The 22,877-nt window shown below is 42.8% G+C and overlaps 1 protein-coding gene across 6 annotated transcripts in view; it reads left to right on the plus strand.

The window, feature by feature from the left end:
• DACH2 (dachshund family transcription factor 2) overlaps window positions 1-22,877 on the plus strand; it is a 673,780-nt gene that overhangs the window by 445,863 nt on the left and 205,040 nt on the right. For all 6 annotated transcript variants that reach the window (XM_075940749.2, XM_014569659.4, XM_014569658.4 and 3 more), the window contains one exon: window positions 13,781-13,912. In XM_075940749.2, coding sequence (XP_075796864.2) covers window positions 13,781-13,912 — 132 coding nt within the window. The remainder of the gene's footprint in view (window positions 1-13,780; window positions 13,913-22,877) is intronic.

The following is a 22,877-nucleotide window of genomic DNA, read 5'->3' on the forward strand; positions in this document are numbered from 1 at the left end:
GCACATTTGGTTTAAATGTTTTCACTTTTTTTGCTCTATAATATTCAGTGAATCAGTCTGACTGTTGTTTGTGAAGGTATTTCTCTCAGCAAGACAAGAGAGAGAAATTTTTGACTCAGCACAATTTGAGAAGGAACAATGTGAATTACAGTTATTGTGTAGGGAGAATTGTTTGGGCCAGGCACCTTTATTAGTATATTAGCTTTTATGTTAATACTAATGCAAATATGATTTATCTTTCTTTTATGGAGGATTTCAGAAGACAGCATTGACCAATGACTATATCATAAGTCCGAGAGGGAAGAAACATAGTTTCATATTACAGCTGTGCTGCTGACTTGCTTTGAGAGCTTGACAAATCTTAATCACATTTGTGAAGGACTTTGAGTTCTACAAGTGAAAGTTTTATTTTATGACCTGTTTTATGTGTCCTAGGGTTTCGCCATACTTAACAGACACTGAACTGAGTTTCACGATATCCCTGTGAAATTGAAAAAAATAGATTTGTGGACCACACGCATGAACCTATTCCACCACTATTCAAAGTCAGATTCATAAGTCGTCTGTACATTTCTGTGACTTTCTGGCAGAGGCATAACACTGAGCAGCCAACTTCTGCCAAGATCTGCTGCTGTTGCATGCAAGTTTTCTGATGTTTGTATGCAAAATGCCAGCCAGAGCTTGACACCAGTATTTGAATTTGGTACTGAAAATGTTATTTTATTTTATAACATATATAATATATATAATATAATATATATAATTTATAACATATAATATATGAAAGTAACAAGAAATTGTATTACAAGTAATGAGAGACAATGAAGAGACAATACCCTATTCATTTAAATCAGAAGATTGACTTAAAAAGATTTTGGACAGAATTTTGTTCTCATTTGCATAGGTGTAATGTGGAATAATTCCACTGACATTTATAAAAGGAAAATAATTAATGGGACTAAATCTGCTCTCCTGTTACTAGCATAAATCAAGAAAGCTACCCCAGGTTTGCTGTTATAAAACAAATGAAACTAGGTCTTTTTATCTGTAGCTGATTCCATCTTTATTTTTCTCCATTCCTAAAATCTGTAGTTTGACACATATTCTTCTTCACCAGATTTCTTTCCTATTTTTCACTTACATAACATCAAACAAGCATGTTTTGTTGTGATTTGCTCTCTAACTCATCTATTTTCTCTCCCTAGTTAATACTGTTAGCTGTCACTTTGCTTTCTCTTATTGCTACTTCTAAGAGTCTGTGTATGCCATCAAGCTTTGTTGTGGAAGCTAATGTCAACATGCAGAAAACGACAACAGCGAAGTTCCCCATGTGTATTCATATTTTCCCCTCTGTCGACAGATTGTATTTACATTGAAAACTCCCCAGCAACAGTGGGAGCAATGCACTGTGGGTGTGGTATCCCATTGTACTTGGTGACACCATCTATCGCTAGTTCTTGTGGGACTGTGGAACTGAGCATGGGGCAACTTGCAACCATGCAAAGCATTTTGTCAGGCACCACTTTGTTCCTGGCATCCTTTCACCTCTTTTTTCCAACTCCCATTCTTAGTAGTGCACTCTGGAATCTACAGTGGGAAATAATGTATCCTGCATGCCTCTCGCATGCTCTGTTAACTATTGTGAGGATCTCTCACATGGCAGTGGAGTCATCTTGAAATTACTGAAGAAGTCTCAGAGGAGCCTGACAGTGTATATGATATGGACAGTGACAAACTGTCATTGCATTTAGCACTTATAGAGCAACTGTACAGGGTAGATCATCGCTTTGGGCTAGGGAAACACACATGAGTGGTGGGATCACATTGTTATGCAGATATGGGATAAAGACCAGTGGCTACAGAGCTTTAGGAAGAGTAAAACAAGCTTCCTAGAGCTGTGCGCTGAGTTAACCCCTGACCTGTGGCTCAAGGACACCAGAATGAGAGCCGTTCTCTAGGTTTAGCAGTGTGTATCAATTGCTGTGTGACTCACAATTGCTACTAGTCAGTTGCAAATCATCATGGAATGGGAAAGTCTACCATTGTTGCTGTACTGCTGCAAGTGTGCTGAGCAATAAATCAGAGTCTTCCACAGCGGCAGTGACTCTGGGAAATGTGCATGACACATAATGGCTGGCTTTGCAGACATGGGATTCCTCAACTGCATGTGGGGGACCATAGATGGTACACATATTCTGCTTTTAGTGCCAACTCACATTGCCATCAAGTATATTAGCAAGAAGGGGTACTTCTCGATGGTGCTGCAGTGGCTTATGGATCACCAGGGGTGTTTCACAGATATCCAAAGCCGGGTGGTCTGGAAAGATGCACACATCTTCAGGATCACTGGCCTGTATAGAAAGCTGCCAGTGTAGACTTTATTTCTAGACCACAAGATTACAGTGGGAGCTGTGGAAATGCCCATTGTGATCCTTTGAGATCAGGCTAACTCCTTTTAGCCCTGGCTCAAGAAACTGTACGTAGGCCACATGGACAAGGAGTGTTTTAACAACAGGTCGAACAGATGCCGCATGGTAGTTGAATGCAATTGGGCTGTTTAAGGCAAGATGGAGGTGTTGCTATGGCAGTCTAGACTTCACTGGGGAAAGTAATCCCATGGTTATCTCAGCGTGTTACACTTTGCATAATTTGTGTGAATTTGAGAGGGAATTGTTTGTTCAGGGGTGGAGCACTGAGGCACAGTGCTTGGCTGCAGAGATTGAGCAACCAACTACTAGAGCTATCAGAGCTGCTTGATTCAACACCTGAGATCTCCATCTGTTCCTTCATCACCCTGATCATATGTTCTCTAGCTTGCCTGTCAAAGGCCTGGGTTTCCTTGCAATTGCACAGCTCTCTTTCCAAACATTATTCCCGATATCTGCAGTCACTGTTTGATTTAGCACTTCGCAAATCAAATCATCCTTGTTTCTTTTAGGCAACTTCTCTAATGCAGTTTGTGACAGAGATGTCAAGATCTCTGCTGTTCAGCACAAAGCACAAAAAGGAGTCTGTTAACATCAATTCTTACATTGTAAACATTTCACTTAGAAACCTCTTTTGCAACATTTCCACTTACTTTCCTGCTGACCATTGCAAGGAATGCATCTCAGCAGGCATCATACTCGTGGAGAGTAAGGGAGTGAGGACGACTGGCAGCTTTGCATATCAACAAAAGGAATTCCATCTGAGGCTAGAAAATTCCTTTTGCTGGAACATTGTTGTAATTATGCCACACTTCTTCACAGGTAGGCGTGATCCTGAAAAACATCTCCCTGTTCTAGGTTAGCAAGGAAACCAGGGTATAACTTCTCCAAGCTTGTGGCTTTTGCCTTGCTCCATACGTAACCCACCTATATTCCGCTTTAGTTCTTGAACAAGTGATTGATGAATGGTGCAGGTTAGTCTCCTACAATAGGAGAAGGGTCCAAGCTTCACTGCTATGAAATCTGCAGCAGAAAATTAACAAGTACCTCACAAAATCTTTCAATAGCCTCTGCAAGAGTCTGTTGAGATCATGATGAGCATCAACATGCTGCTTGGCCATATGGATTAACTACTGAGGGATGCGTGAAGCTCACAGAAACACAGCCAGCCTCCCACTTTTCCATGTCCTCAGCTCAGCAGTCCACAACTGCATCCACAGCCACTTACCCCGTGTCTCATCCCCTACTCCTTGGTCCCTGGAAAGCAGTTGCCCAGACTGTCTATGTCCTTCAGCAGTGGAGAACCATTCCTGGATGCCAGATGCACTTGGCAAACCCAGGGGAGTCCCCGGTTCTCTTCTACGTCAATCTCTTCATCTACTATTTCATCTTCTGGATTAGGTCCTGTGTGTACTGCCTCCATGCCTGTCAAAGTATCCACTTGGCTCTTGGCAGTGAAGGTGGGGTTACTATCAAAGATACCATCCAGCTCCTTATAGAAATGGCAGGTCTTTGGCGAAGCACGGAAGTGTCAGTTTGCTTCACGAGCTTTATGATAGGTTAGTTTAAATTCTTTAATATTTTTTCTGCAGTGTAGCATGTCCCGCTCAGACCCTTTTTCACACAAAGCTCAGTAAATGAGCCCATATATGTTTCAGTTCCTATGGGTCACTCTCAGCTGGGACGAAACATACTCCTTTCCTCCATATACAGATCATATCCAACAACTCAATGGCGGTCCAAGTGAGGGAGCATTTGGTACAATGGCCAGCCATGGGCCCGTGGGAAGATGCCATGAGACCACTGCATGGTGAGCCAGCTTTCAGGGGACAGTGCAGGTGCTCAGGCTATGTAGGGCACCTTGATATGTAAAGTTAGCCCTTTGTGGTATACTTCATGCATTGCATCAAAGTGTTTCAACAATCATGTGGATGAAACCAGAGAGTCATTATCCTCTCCAATGAACTTGCACAGAAGAGCCACCCAGCAGGAAATGAGCTTTTAATTGCATGGAATTTACAAGGGGGTGGACCAGGTAGCTGGTCAACTGGCTGCAGGGCAGCAGAGTTCAAGCTGCTGACCAGAGCGTCTGACTGGGAATTGTGGGCCACTTCCTGTAAGCCAGAATCAGAGACAAAATGCCTTGAGGTGTTTACACTGCATGTTTGTTAATGATACAGAGAGGGGAAAAGAAAAAACATTATGGAGCTGGAAGTTTTTTGTCAGCAAAAATGGCCATCTTTCCCAACAAAAGTTGTGTTGCTTGTGAATGACAAAATAATTTTGTCAACAAAAGGCACTTTTCCTGAACAAAACTTGCCAGTGTAGACAAAACCTAAGAGATATGTGCTGAGAGGCACCAAATCATTCAGACTCTTTTTTAATTGATTCCTGTTGCTATTGACTTGAAAGTCCACAATAAACTGTGGCTGTGGTTGTGCTTCCTATTGTTTTATCCTAATGACAGGATTCTGTCCTTAGATAGTGATTGTGTTAGTAAATGAAGGAGGTGGCTGGGATGGTGCAAAATGTACATTCTCATTGGCATAGCAAGAGGTTCCCCCACCCCCATGATTAAAATTTTATTTTTTTTTTAGTTTATTTAATTAACCGAGATAGGCAAAAGCTGTAATACTGGAACTTAGAACTGGACTCAAACAAAATCTTAAATAAGAACATACGAACACTTTGGTCTAAGTCTCATGCTAAGCAATCACCATTTTTTATATTATTTGTGATCACTAAGTAGGGTCTATATTTTTCACAACATGGAGGCCTCCACTTAATATTATTTAATTAATGAGAAAATGAATTAGTGTTGGTAGAGCACTTTGAAAATGTAAAGCACAGTGTAATCATTGTTTTATTATTTTTGAAAAAAAAATGAACAAAGCCTGTCACCCCAGTCTTCAAAAGCATTCTTTGTAAGATGTTTCAGAACTGTTTTTATGGTTTGCGATATCGTATTTCATATTAACATTTCATACTACCAGATGTTTCATTATTTCTTAGCACATCACACTTGACCCATAACAGCTTTGAACGCAAATAACAAACAAACTGATATGTAGTGCTTGACTGTTAGACCGGAATAATATGGAAGGACTAAATTGCCATCCATTTTTTCTTTTGAATATTATTAATTCCAATGTGTTGACTGTTAATTTAATTAGATGTTGTTTTAGTATAATATCATACTGCACTGGTATGACTCACCATTTCATTTAATTATTTGCAAATTTCAAGATTTGATTACTCATAGCTCCCCTTTAGTTGATTTGCTTGTTCACGGTTTTGACAGAAAAGCTTTCAGATTAATATGAAGGGGTGGATACAGTATTACTAATTTGGAAAGTAGAAAACATAGCTTTACCTAGCACTGGATTACTTAGATACATTCTGTCATCTCCAAACTCTGTCTGCAGGAACTAATGTAGTCCTCTGCCCTGTTAACTGTCTGAATCTGATTTTCATGTCTGGATAAGTGTGGGGACAAATCTACCTTCATTTGCACTTGACCTACCTTTTCTAAGCTTTCACTGAACTTTGATTATGTCTTCTTTTTGGATCTTTCCAGCTATTCCACTGATCTTGGGTGATATTGAGTGAGTCCTGACTTGGGCAGGCGGCTGGACTTGATGACCTCCTGAGGTCTCTTCCAGCTCTATGATTCTATGTTGCTGCTCTGTGCCTCAGTTTCCCCCTTTTCCAAATGGGGACAATGAGGATAATGATATTGACCTTTTTTGTAAAATACTTTGAAATGTACAGGTGAAAATCACTATTTAGGTACTTTTCGAGTGCCTGCTCATATCAGTTCCAGTCATGTGTTGAAAGGTTTTACCCTAGCAACTATCTGTTACGTCAGCCCCCCGGAATGGTGATGGTGCGGCATTTTATATATACAGTAAAACATCTAATAGTCCGGCATATAATTGTATGTCATTCTTGATAGTCCGGCATCAAAATGGCAAGAGCCTAGTGAGTGAGCTTCGGCAAAAGACGAGTCATAAGGCAGCAGCGGAAGCAGCTGAACCGAGCGAAAAGAGTAAAAAAGTGTTAAAAAAACTAAAACATTACAGTATACTGTATACAGTATGTACAATAAAAAGGGTTATAAACACTTTGTATACAGTATATATTGTGTACAGTATATATATAAAACTACCTTATAGTCAGGGCTGGCCTTAAGCTGATTCAGCCAATTCGGCTGAATTGGGCCCCGCGCCTAAGGGGGCCCTGCGCCCCTGCACCCGGAAGTTGCTCCCTCGGCTCGACTCGGCTCGGCTCGGCTCCCTCCCGCCCTTACCTGTGCACACTGCTGGCTGCTCCTGCTGTGCGTGCAGTTCGCAGGTGGGTGGGGAGACGCCCGGGCGTGACGTCACATCATGCCCAGGATTTTAAAACTGAAAAGTGCCACGCGGCTGCCACCGTGGCGCACGCAATTCACAGTCCGGCCTGGCAGATGGCAGATGGCAGAAGGTAGGGGAGCAGGAGCGGAAGGGGCTTGGACGGGAAGGGGGAAGGGGCTTGAATGGAAGGGGGAGGAAGAGGCTTGTTCAGAGGGGGAGGGCTTGTATGGAGGATAGAGGGGAGAGAGGAAGAGGCTTGTGCGGAGGGGGAGGAGGAAGAAAGGGGAAGGTACCAAGAGACAGGGTAGAGGAGAGACAAATGGTAGGGGGCCAAGTACAGACAATCAGGAAAAGGTTAGGAGGGGAGGTATCAGTGGGATGGGGGACAGGGTGAAGCTGGGAGAGGAGAAGAGAGGGGAAGGGCATTGGCGGCTGGAGGGGAAAGTGCTGAGAGAAGGCTTGAAAGAAGGGGTGGGCATGAGAAAGGTGGGGATGGAGCAAGTCATGTGTGAAGGCACAGAGGGGCAGGAGGGGAATGGGGCAGAGAGTGGTGAGGGGGTGGGCATCAGGGGAAAAGAGGGCAAAGGGGGCAGGGGCAGTGAGGGAAGGGAGGGTGCAGGGCTAAGGGAAGGTGCAGATGCCAGGGGATTCTGGGCATGAAGCAGAAGAGCAGACACCTGCAGGGAAGGGACCAGTACCAGAGGAGAGAGGCAGGGCAGGTGTGTAGAGGGAGGTGTTAGAAGAGGGGTAACTCACATGATCAGAGTGGGGCTACTGGAGGAGTGGGCACAGGGGGGAGAGAAGGGCTGGTGGAGGGGGGCAGGTTGCAGGAGGGCTGAGGGCAGTGAGAAGGGCAGGAGTCAGGACAGCAGAGGAGGGTGAGGAGTTGGTGGGTAGCAGGCACCAGGGGAGATGATGGAGCAAGGAGAGGAGACATGGCAGCAGAGAGAAAAGGTAGAGGTTTATAAAATATTTATTAATAACGTGGTATGCTGCCCACAGCCAGTTTGTTTGGGCCCCACGCTGTAGTTTGGGTTTATGTGGGGATCAACACGTGGCCGGCAAATGGGAGCCAAAACAAAAGTAGTCAGTGTAATGATCTTCTGTTGATATGAGTTTTAGTAGTTAAGTTTTTGGACTGTCATTGCTCATGAAAAGTGCTGTCACATGGGTAGAAATCAGGTAAATATTGCATTTTATTAATATCAGCAGAACTGACAAAGTTTTCATATTGTCATATATGATCCCTGGTAACCCATCTCAAATATGAAAAACTAGGTTGATACCTGTTGAATTCAGTTTACCATTTGCAGTATCTCATTAGGATGTTTAGTGGAGAAGATTTTTTTTTTATTTATACTGTGGGCAAAGCATGGGCTCACAAGAATTCCTCCATTGTTTTACCATGAGTCTCAAAACATTTGGTGTTTTTCTAAAGGCCTGGAGTCAATTGATTATGTAGGAATCTCAGCTTTCATTTTAAAAAAGTTCTCTATACTTGTGGGCCTTACAGCTAAGGAGGAAAGCTTTAAAACATGAACCTTAAATACTCGAGAAACAAAAGGCCAATAAAAATCCAACATGTTTTATTTTTAAAATATCTTATGATTTGTAGACCATTCTCATAACTTTGTATAGACGTTCCTTGTGATTTTTTGGGTTGGCAATGCTGCTCTTTGGTGAATTTAGAGAGGTCTCTCCCTTCAGTTTCCCTTTCCACCCTCCTTTTTTGTCACTGGTCATCAGAGAATCATAGAGACAATGGAGAGTAGGATGAGTCCATGACTATGGTTAATGACTGGTCAGGGTGACTAACTATTATCAACCAGTGGTCTGAATGAGATATTTACTGCCATCTGTTAATCAATTGTAGGAAAAGGCTTCACGAGCAGACCTTATTTATATAGACAACTTACTTTGCCACAGAGATCAGTAGACACACTTGCTGTGTCAAGGTGATCAATTTTGGCTCTTTTGAGTTGAAATTCACTTAAGACTTGCAGCTGGGAGAATGAAATGTTGTTATCCATATTGTATGATTAAAAGGTTAAATACCTGAACTTAATATGACCTGGCTTAGGGTCTACCATAACTTGAACACCAAGCAGAGGATAGTGAGTCACATCTAACTGAAAGTCACAAAAGATGGAAACAGGTTTATTTCTGGTGGTGTAGAGTCTGTTTGGGAGTCCTCAATTATATCTGACACTTTACATCCAGCGTTTAATGGCAGAGCTGACTAGAATCAATTGAGAGTCCTTGTCTTGTCTCAGTGATCGCTTGAGCAAAAATCATTGATAAAATCTTGTGTAGACTGACCTTGGACTCAACATGTAGGCAATGTGTTGAAGGGCAGTGCAAGGAGGCAATGGTGGTGAGGTACCATATTACCTAGTGAAATCATTGGTGCTGAAATCACTAAGGACTGGAATTTGACCACAGAACTGACACTTTCTTAACAAAGACTCCATTTTTGCTATTTAAAAAGTAAATCAATGTAACAGAAAACTGCAACGCTCTCTAGTAACATTTTAAAAATCAAAATTTAAACTTTATTGAAAAAATTGGATAGTTTGCAATTGAAAATATTTGACCTACACTTAAGGCAACTGATTTAATTTTGTGTAAAATTTTGCATAATAAAGGATGGCATTTTTTTTGAAAATTTTTTTTGCTCAACAAAAAAATCGGGGGGGGGGGGAGGTGGCGCCAAAATGGTTCGAATTGGGCCCCGCACTTCCTAAAGCCGGCTCTGCATATAGTACCTCCTGATAGTCTGGCATATCCAATAATCGGGCACCACCTAGGTCCCAAAGGTTCCAGATTATCGGAAGTCTACTGTATATATATATATATATATATATGACCCTCAGTTCCTTCTTACTACTAGTGATGATTGTTGGAGATGTGGCTTTCTTCCATTGCAAGTGCCACATGTCCCTGGCATTTACAGTTTGTTAATAGTTGATCATTAGCAGTTAGTTAGTATTTTGTTAGTAAAGCAGGAGGTAAAAGGACTTCCCCTTTCTCATCCATGTCCTCTCCAGGGACGGAAGTGGTGTCTGTCGGCCTATCTTTCATGCCAAACACCTTTGAGGCCACTTGGGGCCTCATTGAAATGACTCAGTCCCCTGCCAGCGACAGACTGCTTCCCCCACCTCGCCCATTGTCCTGCTAGGGAAAGCCGACCATGTTGGGCCCATCTGCTCTGGTCACAGAGGCCCTCCACATGGAGTCCCGAGCACAGTTCTTGAGAGTGCTGTCGGTCTAACTCACGTCACCAGTCTGACTTGCAGCACTGTTCTCGTATTTGGTCCTCTCGGAGCATCTGCGGTGAGTCAATCCTGGTCCGCCTCCATGCTATCTGTGCATACCTGCCACAGAGGCATGTTGCAGCACTAGGGACCTTGATACTATTTAGCTCTGGCTTGTATGTTGGCTAAAGAGCCACTGCTCATCATCCTGACACCCCCCTTCTCAGCAAAGATTTCTGGAGTGTGGTGCTTTGCCCCGACACCAACCCTCATCTTGACGATCCTGGCACTTGACGACCGGTCTTGCTCTCAGCACAGCTCACAATCTCAGCTTTGCTTCTATTCCCAGCATCGCTCATGATCCCTACACTGGTCAAGGTTGTCATCACAAGGATGGTCAAGGTCTCATCATTCAGCACCATACAGACAGCAGGCACTTCTTCACTCCACTCTGGTTTGACCCCATTGAGGCACTCCTGTTCTCTTCTTCCTCAAGGGAAGCATCAGTTATTTTGGGTCAGTTGACCCCAGAGGTCCCTTGTTTACCTAGGGTATGTCTACACTACCCTCCTAATTCGAACTAGGAGGGTAATGTAGTCATACCGCAATTGCAAATGAAGCCCGGGATTTGAATTTCCCGGGCTTCATTTGCATAAAGCCAGCCGGCACCATTTTTAAATGCCGGCAGTTCGAACCCCGTGCCGCGCAGCTACACGCGGCACGGAGTAGCTAGTTCGGATTAGACTTCTAATCCGAACTAGCTGTACTCCTCGTGGAATGAGGAGTACAGCTAGTTCGGATTAGGAAGCCTAATCCGAACTAGCTACTCCGTGCCGCGTGTAGCCGCGCGGCACGGGGTTCGAACTGCCGGCATTTAAAAATGGTGCCGGCTGGCTTTATGCAAATGAAGCCCGGGAAATTCAAATCCCGGGCTTCATTTGCAATTGCGGTATGACTACATTACCCTCCTATTTCGAATTAGGAGGGTAGTGTAGACATACCCCTAGAGACTTGGTCATTCCTCAATGGCCTTCTCCTGTGACAAATTTAGACGTTGTGGGCATTCCATGAAGCCCAGGGCACGCTGCCAGTGACCCCATCACTGGTCCCCTCTGCATCCTGGCTCACGGAAGCAACATTCAGCTGCCCGCCCTGACAAAACACAGTGCCAGCCACCTCACCACCATCCAGCTCCCTCAGGCCCCAGCTTTGCCAGCATTGGGGGCGGGAGGGGATGCTCAGGACGTGCCTCTGCCTTTGGCCTCCAATCCAGAGAAGATGCGGCATTTGGCGCAGTAATGCTCTAGACAGCAACTTGCTGACTCCAGTCATTCCTGCCGTGTATGTCTTGTGAATCATCTAATTGTAATTGACATGAGCTAGCACTTGAAGTAAAAAAAATGTTTCCTCCAGCTGTGTGGTTGTGCAGGTGGTGTCAGAGAGAGGACTTTGGTTTCTTCAACCATGGGAATCTGTTCCAGGCACAAAGATTGTTAGGAAGAGATGGGATCCACCTAACAAAGAGAGGAAGGAGCAACTTTGCGGGCAGGCTTGCAAACCTAGTGAGGAGAGCTTTAAACTAGGTTCACTGGGGGATGGTGACCAAAACCCTGAGGGGAGTGGGGAAGTTGGATACCGGGAAGAAATGCAAAGAGGAAGGAGCAACAAAGGAGGACCCCTGATTCGAATGGAGAAGGTAGGGCGATCAACTGGTTATCTAAGGTGTTTGTTCACCAACGCAAGAAGCCTAGGTAGCAAACAGGAAGAATTGGAGTCCCTGAAAACAGAATCTTTCAAAAGTGAAAGTAGTCTGGACACGGGAGGTTTTTCGGAAAAAAAATTCCTTTTACGAAAAAGCGCGTAAACCTCCTTTTTAGAAAGAGAGGTTTTTTTCTGAAAAAACCGCATCCATACTACTTTTACTTTCAAAAGATCTTCTTTTTGAAAATGCTATCGTAAGAAGATATGCAAATTCCCTCAGAATTTGCATAGCCTCTTTCAAAATTAAAACATAGTCTAGACGTGCCCTTAGTTGATATATGCTGTCAGGGTGCTCAGAGTGAGCCACTTCTGCACTCCCTGGAGGAGAGAGTGGAATAGTCCCAGACTTTGTCTTGAGTGTAGGGATGGAATAGTCCTGTTTGCCTTCACCCTTGTAGCCAAGAAAGCTAATGGCATATTAGGGTGCATTAGGAGGAGCATTGCTAGCAGATCTAGAGAAGTGATTATTCCCCTTTATTAAGCACTGGTGAGGCCACATCTGGAGTATTACATCCAGTTCTGGACCCCCCATTGTAGAAAGGATGTGGACACATTGGAGAGGGTCCAGCAGAGGGCAACCAAAATGATTAGGAGGCTGGAGCACATGACCTATGAGGAGAGGCTGAAGGATTTGGGCTTATTTAGTCTGCAGAAGAGAAGAGTAACGGGGGGATTTGATAGCAGCCTTCAACTTCCTGAAGGGAGGTTCCAAAGAGGATGGAGAGAGGCTGTTCTCAGTAGTGACAGATGGCAGAACAAGGAGCAATGGTCTTAATTTACAGTGAGGCAGGTCTAGGTTGGATATTAGGAAAAACTTTCACTAGGAGCGTGGTGAAGTACTCAAATAGATTACCTATCTATTTGATAGGTGATTGGGGTGGTGGAATCTCCATCCATAGAGGTTTTTAGGTGCCAGCTTGACAAAGCCTTGGCTGGGATGATTTAGTTGGGATTGGTTCTACTTTGGGTAGGGGGTTGGACTCTATGACCTCCTGGGATCTCTTCCAGCCCTAGGAGTCTATGAACTAATCTCATGCTCAGGCAAGGGCCATAGAAAATCTGGCTTTAGTAGAATTGTATATGCAATCCATCCAGGCCATGGAATAAACCATGCCATGTATTTTAATTCAGGCTAAGAAAACCATTTCAAAATCTCATTTCATTGCAAGCTAAACCCTAAGAGTTATTTTATTTTGTGGCAGCTGCTGTCTCTGAAACAGGGAAATTGCCAGACTATGGCTTCCTAGTGAGTTTAGTCTTCTGAGTTGTAAATCAGAGGGGCAGATGCATAATCTTGCATGTTTTTCCTCTATATGGAAGGCACTCTTGTCTGGCTTTACCAGGTAGGGTTCCTGTGCCTCTCACTGTGCAACCAATAGCAAGGAAAATGTCTCCTAAATTCACCCTGAATGGTGGGCAAGCTAAATGGAGAAAAGCCCCTTTTGCCAAAGCTGGGGAGAGCTGAATTAGTTGCAGCTCTGAACTTTATGAATAGTTAGCTGGAGCCACATTAAATGGGAATACTGGTTCATGGATCAGTTCTGCAATGTTCCTTGTTGAAACCTGTGCAAATGAATTGTTGTACCATACACTGGGCGTTCCATGATTTCAATCTATGTCACTTAAGTGGAACCAGTCATTTATTCTGCCTACACCATGTTTATTTGTCCTGACTTTTTAGCTCTGGAATTCTTTTAAATATATTGTTTGTACAGAATTTAGCATACCATGATGGAAGCTGCTAGGTGGCAGGGCTCAAACTTTGGCTTCAGGCTTGGTCCCCAGCATTGACAACCCCATTGAAATGGGGTCCCAACCCACTTTGGTGTCCTGCTGTAGACCAATATCCCAAGGAACTCCGTTTCAGGTTGATTATGAAGTTGTTCAAAATAAAACTACAGCAATTGGAAAAAGGATTTGAGCTGTATTAATGTGTTTTATTCATACTGTAGAAGGTAATGCTCCATTTTATTTGTTTGTTTGCTAGGTCTAACAGCAGCTGCCATGGCTGAAGCAATGAAGTTACAAAAGATGAAGCTTATGGCAATGAACAGCCTGCATGGAAGTGGAAGCCAAAATGGAACAGAATCAGAGAATGAAGAGCTCAATTCTAATGCAGGTACATATTTTCTCCTGCGTAATCCCCAAGATGGCTCTGCCTCCTGTGGCTTGTGCATGGAAAGCAAATATGATAGACTCTCTGTCAATCACGCTGTTGCTCTTGTAGTTATACCGCCCCAGAATCAACTAAGAATCATCTCACACTCTTCCTTAGTGCTTCTCATATCATCATTTTGCCCTACATTTTCAGAGATGTTGCTTAAGATTGTTATAGCTTTTGCACAAATCACAAACATTCTGAATGCTTCTCTAAATACTTTTTATAGTAACAAAAAGGTTTTCTGTTGCCATAAACATCGAGAGTATGTCTAGACTACATGCCTCTGCCGACAGAGGCATGTAAATTAGACTACCCGACATAGTTAATGAAGCGGGAATTTAAATATCTCCCGCTTCAGTAAAATAAAAATGGCTGCCGCGTTGTGCTGGCTCAGCTGATTGTTGGCACAGCGCGGCAGTCTAGACATGGATCGGTCAACAGGGAACGCCTTTGTCGACCGCTCCTGTAAACCTCGTTTCATGAGGCATAAGGGAGCGATCGACAAAGGCATTCTCTGTCGACCGATCCATGTCTTGACGGCTGCGCTGTGCTGACGATCAGCTGAGCTGGCACAACGTGGTGGCCATTTTTATTTTAATGAAGCAGGAGATATTTAAATCCCCGCTTCATTGACTATGTCGGGTAGTCTAATTTACATGCTTCTATTGGCAGAGGCATGTAGTGTAAACATACCTTCATGGTAGAGGTTTCCTTTAAATTATGGAAGTTGTCCAAAATAATCCGATTTCTGAAATTGAAGGTGGAATTGAATTCATCAGAGAGAGGGAAGGAGGGGTGATAAATTACTATCTTAAACTCTGCAGTACTGCTTTCCAGCACACTAGCCTTCCTATTTATGGCCCAGAGGTATGAATTAAGGACGTAGAAGGTGCATGTTATATCATCAATAACTGACGGTATCCTTAAATGAAGACACTGAAATTTATTAATGAAGTTGTTAAGGTGTGAGTGTTGTTGGGGTTTACCGAGCAAGCCTGCCCTATATAAATACTCACATAGTACGGAACCTCAAGAAAAAGTTCCTAAAGTTCTGACACAACAATCACTGGCCTTCAGATAAAACCTGAGATGGATTCTTTAAATAAAGTATGCTCTTTGGTTAGAACCCTTGTCAGGAATATAGAGGAAGCACTCGAAAGTATTCCAGGATACTGCAAACAACCTACAATAAAACAAATCCCTTTCTGACATAGGGCAGTACAGGTTGAAACTCTCCTCACCAGGATTCTCTGGTCTGGCAACATCCATGCTCCAGCAGTGGGCTGCCTGCAGCGAGCTGATGGCAGAGCCATCCAGCATGTAGCAGCAGGTCTGCCCAGTGGGGTTGGAAGACATGCTTGTGGCTGGGAACCATGGTGGCTCAGTGGGAGAGATCTGCAGTGCATGGCTGCCCAGTGGGTCCTGGATCCCCACCTTGGTGGTTGTGGCTGCCCTGCAGAACCTGGAGCCCCAGTGCAGCATGTGAGGTTGTCCGGCGGGTCTCAGAGCCACAGCAGTGACGGCTACAGAGTGGCGTTGGCAAGGCAGTGGGGCCAGCAGGAGGTGAGGCACCGGCTGGGAAGCCAGTGACCCAGGCGGTGGAGGTAGCGGCAGCAGGGGGTCCAGAAATGACCTCCCCATGTGTGGCAAAATCCCTCAATGGGGACCGGATGCCGGACCAGGGAGGTCCAACATGTCGTGGAAAAGCTAGAGGTCATGTTAGAATGTCTGCAGTCACAAGACCATGGCCTATTATTTTCACCAAGATATATACCCTTCTCATATATTATTTTCCCAGTTTAAAATACAGTTTTTTATTTACTGATTTAAATGGGACTGTTTATTATTTTCTCTGTCTTTATTCAGAACTCTTCTTTACATCAGTAGAAGTCACACATGTCTATCAAAAGAAGAATGCACTGTAACTGCGTTTGTGCTTGAATGACATTTAGCGTAAATGGAAAGAAGGTTTTGCCCATGAAACCTCATCATACTATATATAGTCTGTAAGGACTACTTGTTCTTTCTTTACCATCAAAATGGTAATTCATTAGACAAATAAGACAGCAGGCTCATTTTATAAATTAATAACTTTGAACTTATGACAAATAATTCAAAAAGTAGGTTTCTCCAAAAGTGGCATTACCTTTGGCTAACTGAATTGTGTATGCTCATCTGTATTGAAGAAATTGGTCTTTCAAGTCATGGATTTAACTCTCACGATTCCTCCCCAGAAAAATCCATTCTGAAGAAATTTACTACTTGTTCATAGTTTGATAACTTATATCACTTAGTGCACACTGAATAAATCATTTAGACTTGTGTCCTTAATTGTCTCCCCAAATTTCAAACCCAGTTGCATTTATGAGTTCGTGTGTATATACTGCTAAGAGTATTGAAAATATAAATGGCAAATTGAAAATGTAAATGAGAAATACAAATATTTCATCTCAGTACTAATGGCTGAGCAGAAAAATTTCCATAGAAAAACCCCATGGTTAGTTTTAAGGATTATTATAATTACAGTGGCCATATTATAAAAAAATGGTCTAATTTTACTTTGCATCTCATACTAGAAACTGCTAAAAGATCATTATTAAGGTTGCAGGAACAAGCTCTGAGAAGTTAGAAAATGCCAGAATTAAGGCTCTCTGCTCTTCAGTGCACAAAATTGATAATGTTCACTGTAATTAGCAGCATTTCTATATTTTGCTTTCTCTTTGTTTACTGTGTGGCCTCAGGCATTCTTTACTGTACACTATTCAAACCCTGTTCTTAAGACAGAATTACTCATTTCTTCATGGGCTTTTTTATGTGATCAATATTATAGTGTGTGAGCACTTCAGAAAATATTAATGAATTTATTTTTACAAGACCTGGTGAGATGAGTGGGTATTTTCCGCATTTTACAGACAGGAATGTGAGGCGCACAGTGAGTAAGGCTGAAAGTATCCATTATGTTATCTGAATCCTGATTTTTTTGAGTTCTTGAATATAGCTCTTCAGCTATTCAAACCACACCTCTCATTGACTTCAATTGCAACTGTGATTGCTCACCACTTCATATATCAGACTGAAGGGCTTAAGTGGGATACCCAAAATAGGGAAAAATAATTAATGACAACCTTAATTCAATATTAATGACAACCTTAATAGGCTTCCTAGTCCGAACTACCATTACTCCTCGTGGAAGGAAGTCCGAACTACCATTACTCCGCGCTGCACGGGGTTCGAACCAGCGGGGTTTTTAAAAGGGCAGCTCCCCGCTTATGCAAATGAAGCCCGGGAAATTCAAATCCCGGGCTTCATTTGCAAGTGCGGTATGCCTACATTACCCTCCTAGTTTGAACTAGGAGGGTAGTGTAGACATACCCCATCAGACTCCAGTATCTCAGGTTGCATTTCACACTCTAGAGGAAAGTGGTCTTTAGTGGATATAAACTCTGCCCATTCTTCACAGAATTATCCACTTCTACCACATCCTCTTTATAGTCTCAGCTCCAGTCCTGTCTCTTTACCATCACTGGCTCCTTGTTCCACTCCTAGGGCATGTCTAGACTACATGGCTCCTTCGACAGAGCCATGTAGATTAGGGTTGTAGGCAAACCTTAAATAATTGCAGCTTCATTTAAATTAAAATGGCTGCCGCTCTGTGCCGATCACCTGTTTGGCAGCACAGCGCTGTAGTCTGGATGCTCCGCGGTCGACATCAAAGGCATTTGTCGACCTCCCCGTTATGCCTTGTGGGATGAGGTTTACCGGGGAGATCGACAAATGCCTTTGATGTCGACTGTGGAGCGTCCAGACTACAGCGCTGTGCTGCCAAACAGCTGATCGGCACAGCGCGGCAGCCATTTTAATTTAAATGAAGCTGCGATTATTTAAATCGCTGCTTTGTTTCCCTTTGCAGAGTAAACAAATCTACATGGCTCTGTCGATGGAGCCATGTAGTCTAGATGTGCCCCTAGTCACCTTACCTAGTTCCAGTCTTAAAGCTTCAGGTTCAGATCCCGGTCTCTTTTCCCTATAAGTCATAGCCTCCCTCCAGTCTCCTGTCCACCCTCATTCCCAGTTTCATTGCCTCATCAGTATCTTTCCCTGATTGTCCCCTCAGTCACCCTCACTATCACGTTATCCATCTCTACAGATCCCAAGACCCAATTTCCTTCCCCAATTTTCTCATCCAGTGTCTATGTCCTTTCCTCACATCCTTTCGTTCTCCAGATCCTTGTCCCAGTTTCTTTGCCCCACCAGTACTAGTTCCTCCACACCACCTGGTTCCTTGTCAGAACTGTCTTCCTCTGCCCCACTGATTTCTCCTTGACTTGCCAGTCTCACTCTGCCCTCGCTCCTCATCCTACCTCTGTGCCCTCATTACCCACTGGTTCTTTGTTTCCACCCTTAGTTCCAGTACCCAGCCAATCCAAGAATCCATTCCCTCCCAGCCTCCAGTCCTAATATCTGCCACTTCTAGCTCCTGTCCCAATTTACTCCCCTGGCTCTCCACCAAAACATTAAAGTCTGGCTATTGTCTCCTCTGCATTTGAACTGAACAGTTTCCCCCTCCAAGCTGCATAGTGCTGTCAGGAGTGGCAGGCTCCCTACCCTCATTTCCAACACATGGTCACACCCTGGCTGTAGCCAGCTATTTTAGGGAAAGTCTGACTCCCCCCCGTAGTCCCTGGCTGAAGCAAGCTACATGACATTAAGTGTATGCAGTTCTGTTGCACAAAATAGCTGTGAAAGGATGCACAAGTTGAACCTCTCTAGTCCGGCACTCACTGATCTGGCAACATCTGTGGGTCTGACATGATTTTAGTTAGCCAGATGCCCAGTTCTTATTAGTGTGTCCAAATTTTCCATCGTCCCATAAAGTTTGTTTACAGCCACCAGTCCCTGCTTTCAGTGTTCATGCTGTAATTTAGCTCTAATTCACCTCCTAAATATTCTTTAAGAGCTCAGCAAGCAATGAAAGTGTTGGTAATGCCGGCAAACATAAGCATGGTTTTTGTCTTTATCTACTTATTTGCTTGTGCCAATACAGTAAAATTGTGTAATTACACTAACACTTTGTTATGAAGAGAGCCGATAAGCCTTGGCTAGGCATAGACTTCTCTAGGGTGTATCAGTACAGTCATACGGCATTGTAAGTATTGTTCCATTTATTAACTCCAGCAAAATAAAAATAAAAATAAACCCACTCACTACAATATTGACCTCCAGTGGTTCACCAGCTTCTCTTGTTCAGCACCCATCGGATCTAGAGAGGTTCAAACTGCAGCATACTAAGTTGTCCTGTGGGAATGATGCTTGAATAAGGTAAGGCTTGTATTAGGAGGTGTGAGAGGCTTGAGAATGCTCAGTAAGGATGTAATCATAAATTTTAGCTGTGAAACTCCAATAAGTTTCTACTGAGCATGTGTAAATACTGATTTTTTTCAAAAGCTTATAACTTGGCTAATTTGTGGCAGATTTTATAGCAATAGCAAAAAGTGCATCCCTTTCTTGATCAAAATGGCTAAACTGTTTTGACTGAAATTTTCCAGAAAATTCATCCTGAGTGTCATGGGGTGCCCTAATGCCCGGGGTACCCTTCATTGCTCCCACACACACAGAACAGCCTCTGCTAGGCTATTTATGGCCCCTCAGGCCTAGTCTTTATATTTTATTTATATCCCTGTTTTCACTAGGTAAGTTACTCACGTGCATATTTGTATAAAGCCTGGCTGAACTTTCACTCTCTGAATGATTATTGTTAAAGGGCAGTTCTGCAGAAAATGACTGTATACTTAAGTCAACAGAATAATGTGTAGGAATGTAAAGCTGTCCTAAAAGGCAAGGGATCAGCAGCTACTGATTTTATTGTACAAACCAACAGACTACATTTTATTTTATTTTATTTTATTTTATTTTAGAGATAGACATACAGTTTCTTTGATTTGAGGTTGCATTTAATAGCTTCTGTAATAGCTGCATCATGACTCTGCATCTAGATTTCAGCATGAATAACAACCTGTTCATGATTCATTTAACTCCAAATGAGAAATCCTGTCTTTTATTGTTTTAGGAAATTAGTCTATGTACTATTGCTCCTGGAACTTTATAATTAATCACTAAAGGTTATGGCTGTGAAGAGTTTGTGGAAATAGATGCCTGAATGATTATAATTGTAGCTGTCAAAAATCAGAAATATAGTTACATAGCAGCTCAGGTGGATTTTTTAAATCTATAACAAATAGAAGGTTACATGTTTACTGGGAACACGACTTTAGAGGGTTTTTTTTTAATAGCATCTTTCTTAATTTTCTCTTCTTCAGTTGCTCTGTATAATCCTTAGAGATCAGTTAATTTACCTGTGATTCATTTGGGAACTTGCTAGATTCAGAAGCATTAACATGACTAATCCTAGTAATGCTCCAAAGACTGTTTGGTAATAGATGCAGTGTAAGTGTTAGGGCCTTTCCTACTCCTCCTACTCCAGAGAATGAATAAAAGAGCAAGAGTTCAGAGCTCGCAGCTGAACCTAGCTATGCCATCTGACTGCAGATTGCCACAACCAACTCAAAATTTTACTGTCCCACAAAAACAAAGCAAACAATTTAAAATCTTTCTGGTTGCACAAAGTGATTATAAAATCATATATTTGATTATCATATAATCCTAATACTAGGCTGAAGTGGATTATGAAAAATTATCATTGAGTAAAGGAACCAGAATCTGATTCAAATCACAGTAGTTTTCACAGTGAAACTGAAAATTTCTACAAGTGATCAAGAGTTAAAGTATATGGGACAATAGATTAAGTGGAAAATATGAATGGTGGTGTGCAAAAGTACAGTACAGTTGGCATTATTCTGTTGCACTTTAAGAATAACTACTGTATGTAACACAGTGGCATAATCAAGAAGTATCAATGTAGAGTATCAGTGACAGTATCTGTTTGTACAAACCACTATACAAAGGATAAAGTAATTGTTTTCCTTTTGCTGACTTTTGGCGTTAATATGCAGAAATTATTTTTTGCTTTTCCTGGAGTGATATCTAACAATACTAAGTGTTTCAGTGGTATTTCCTTAGGAAGTCCAAATTATATTCTGAATGTAGAATTAATGTTGCTTAATTTTCAGAGAACAAACTAAAGTAGGCAAGCAGAAAACTGAAAAGTCTCCCTCCACGCTCTGTCAACAGACCTTTTGGCATTTGAGGAGTCAGAGATAGATAGGAGAGAGGAGAAAACTGTTTACTCCTTTTTATCCCCAGTACCTGCTTTGAAGGTTTCTCATAAATGCAAACATCCTTCACAATCTGTTTAAAAAAACACAAATACATCATTCAGAAGAATATTTAAGGAACCATCAGGAGGGGAAAAAACCTCATTGGTTTAATGGAATGCTGTCAAGGAAAATCAGCATCACAAACAACATAGGGGCAGAATTGATATTTTTACAGTGACATGTTAAAGGAAAGTCCCTTGCATTATTTAGAAAACCCAGAAATCTGTCAGCTGTATGATTGCCAAGTTAGCAGAAGCAGTAAGATGCTGCTCAAGTTGAAAAGAAAAGCGTAGGCACAGATCCATATTGTAACCTTTCATGTTCTACACCTACCATGAATACCCAGCTATTACATGGTCAGCATTTTTAGTGTTTCCTTTTAAATTACCAAGTACTTGAAAAGTCAAAAGAGGTAAGTCTTTTATTCTAAAAATCAGGATGCCTGAACTGTTATTTTATTGTAAGAGTAAAGATGACAAGACCAAAATGTTTTTATCTTTTTGAATGCCATGCAGTTTTCAAGAAGTCAGTTCTTTTCTGCTGCTAAATCAAGTATTTTTTACACATTCATATTATATTACCAAAGTATGTTTATTTCAAAGGGGATAATATTCTTTAAAAAATCATTAATGTTTTTTGGGATAGTCTTTTCTGATCAGTCAGATAATATATTTGTAGTTTTAGGATCAGTTGTAAATAGGACTACGTATGACTCTCATTTGTATTAATTACCCTGAAGCATAAAATATCTTGTGCACAGTCTTGTAATAAGAGACAGTCTAAGGGTATGTCTACACAACAAAGTTAATTCGAACTAACTTTAATAGGCGCTACACATACAAACCGCTAGTTCGAACTTAATTCAAACTAGCGGAGCGCTTAATTTGAACTAGGTAAACCTCATTCTACGAGGACTAACGGCTCGTTCGAATTAAGTAGTTCGAATTAAGGGCTGTGCGCCCACTTGATTCAAACTAGTGGGAGGCTAGCCCTCCCCAGCTTGCTCTGGTAGGCACTCTGGGCACCACCAGGGAAACTCTTCTGCCCCCCCTCCCGGCCCCGGAGCACTTAAAGGGGCACAGTCTGGCTACGGTGTCCGTGCCAGGTGCAAACCTGCCAGCACCCAGCCAGCAGACCCTGCACATGGCACGGTACAAGCCAGCCACCCTCTGCCACCCAGCCCTCCACCTCTTCCCGGGACCAGGCTGGCGGCTCCCAGGAGCCTGCCCAGGTCCGCAAGAGGCGGGCGCCCGCCTGGTCTAGTGCGGAGATCGTGGACCTCATCCACGATGTCCGCACTAGGAACAGGAAAGTGGCCGTCTAGGGCAGGATAGCTGCCAGCCTGGCCACCCAGGAGCAGGTTTGCATGAAAATCAGGGTGGTCCATTGATACCCCCGACCCTGAGCTTAGAACATAAGAACATAAGAATGGCCGTACTGGATCAGACCAAAGGTCCATCTAGCCCAGTAGCCTGTCTTCCGACAGTGGCCAACACTAGGTACCCTGGAGGGAGTGGACCGAAGACAATGACCAAGCCATTTGTCTCGTGCCATCCATCTCCAGCCTTCCACAAACAGAGGCCAGGGACACCATTTCTACCCCCGGCTAATACCACTCCATGGACCCAACCTCCATGCATTTATCTAAC

Source organism: Pelodiscus sinensis, chromosome 13, assembly GCF_052426305.1.
Source record: "Pelodiscus sinensis isolate ZL-2025 chromosome 13, ASM5242630v1, whole genome shotgun sequence".
Lineage (NCBI taxonomy): Eukaryota > Metazoa > Chordata > Testudines > Trionychidae > Pelodiscus > Pelodiscus sinensis.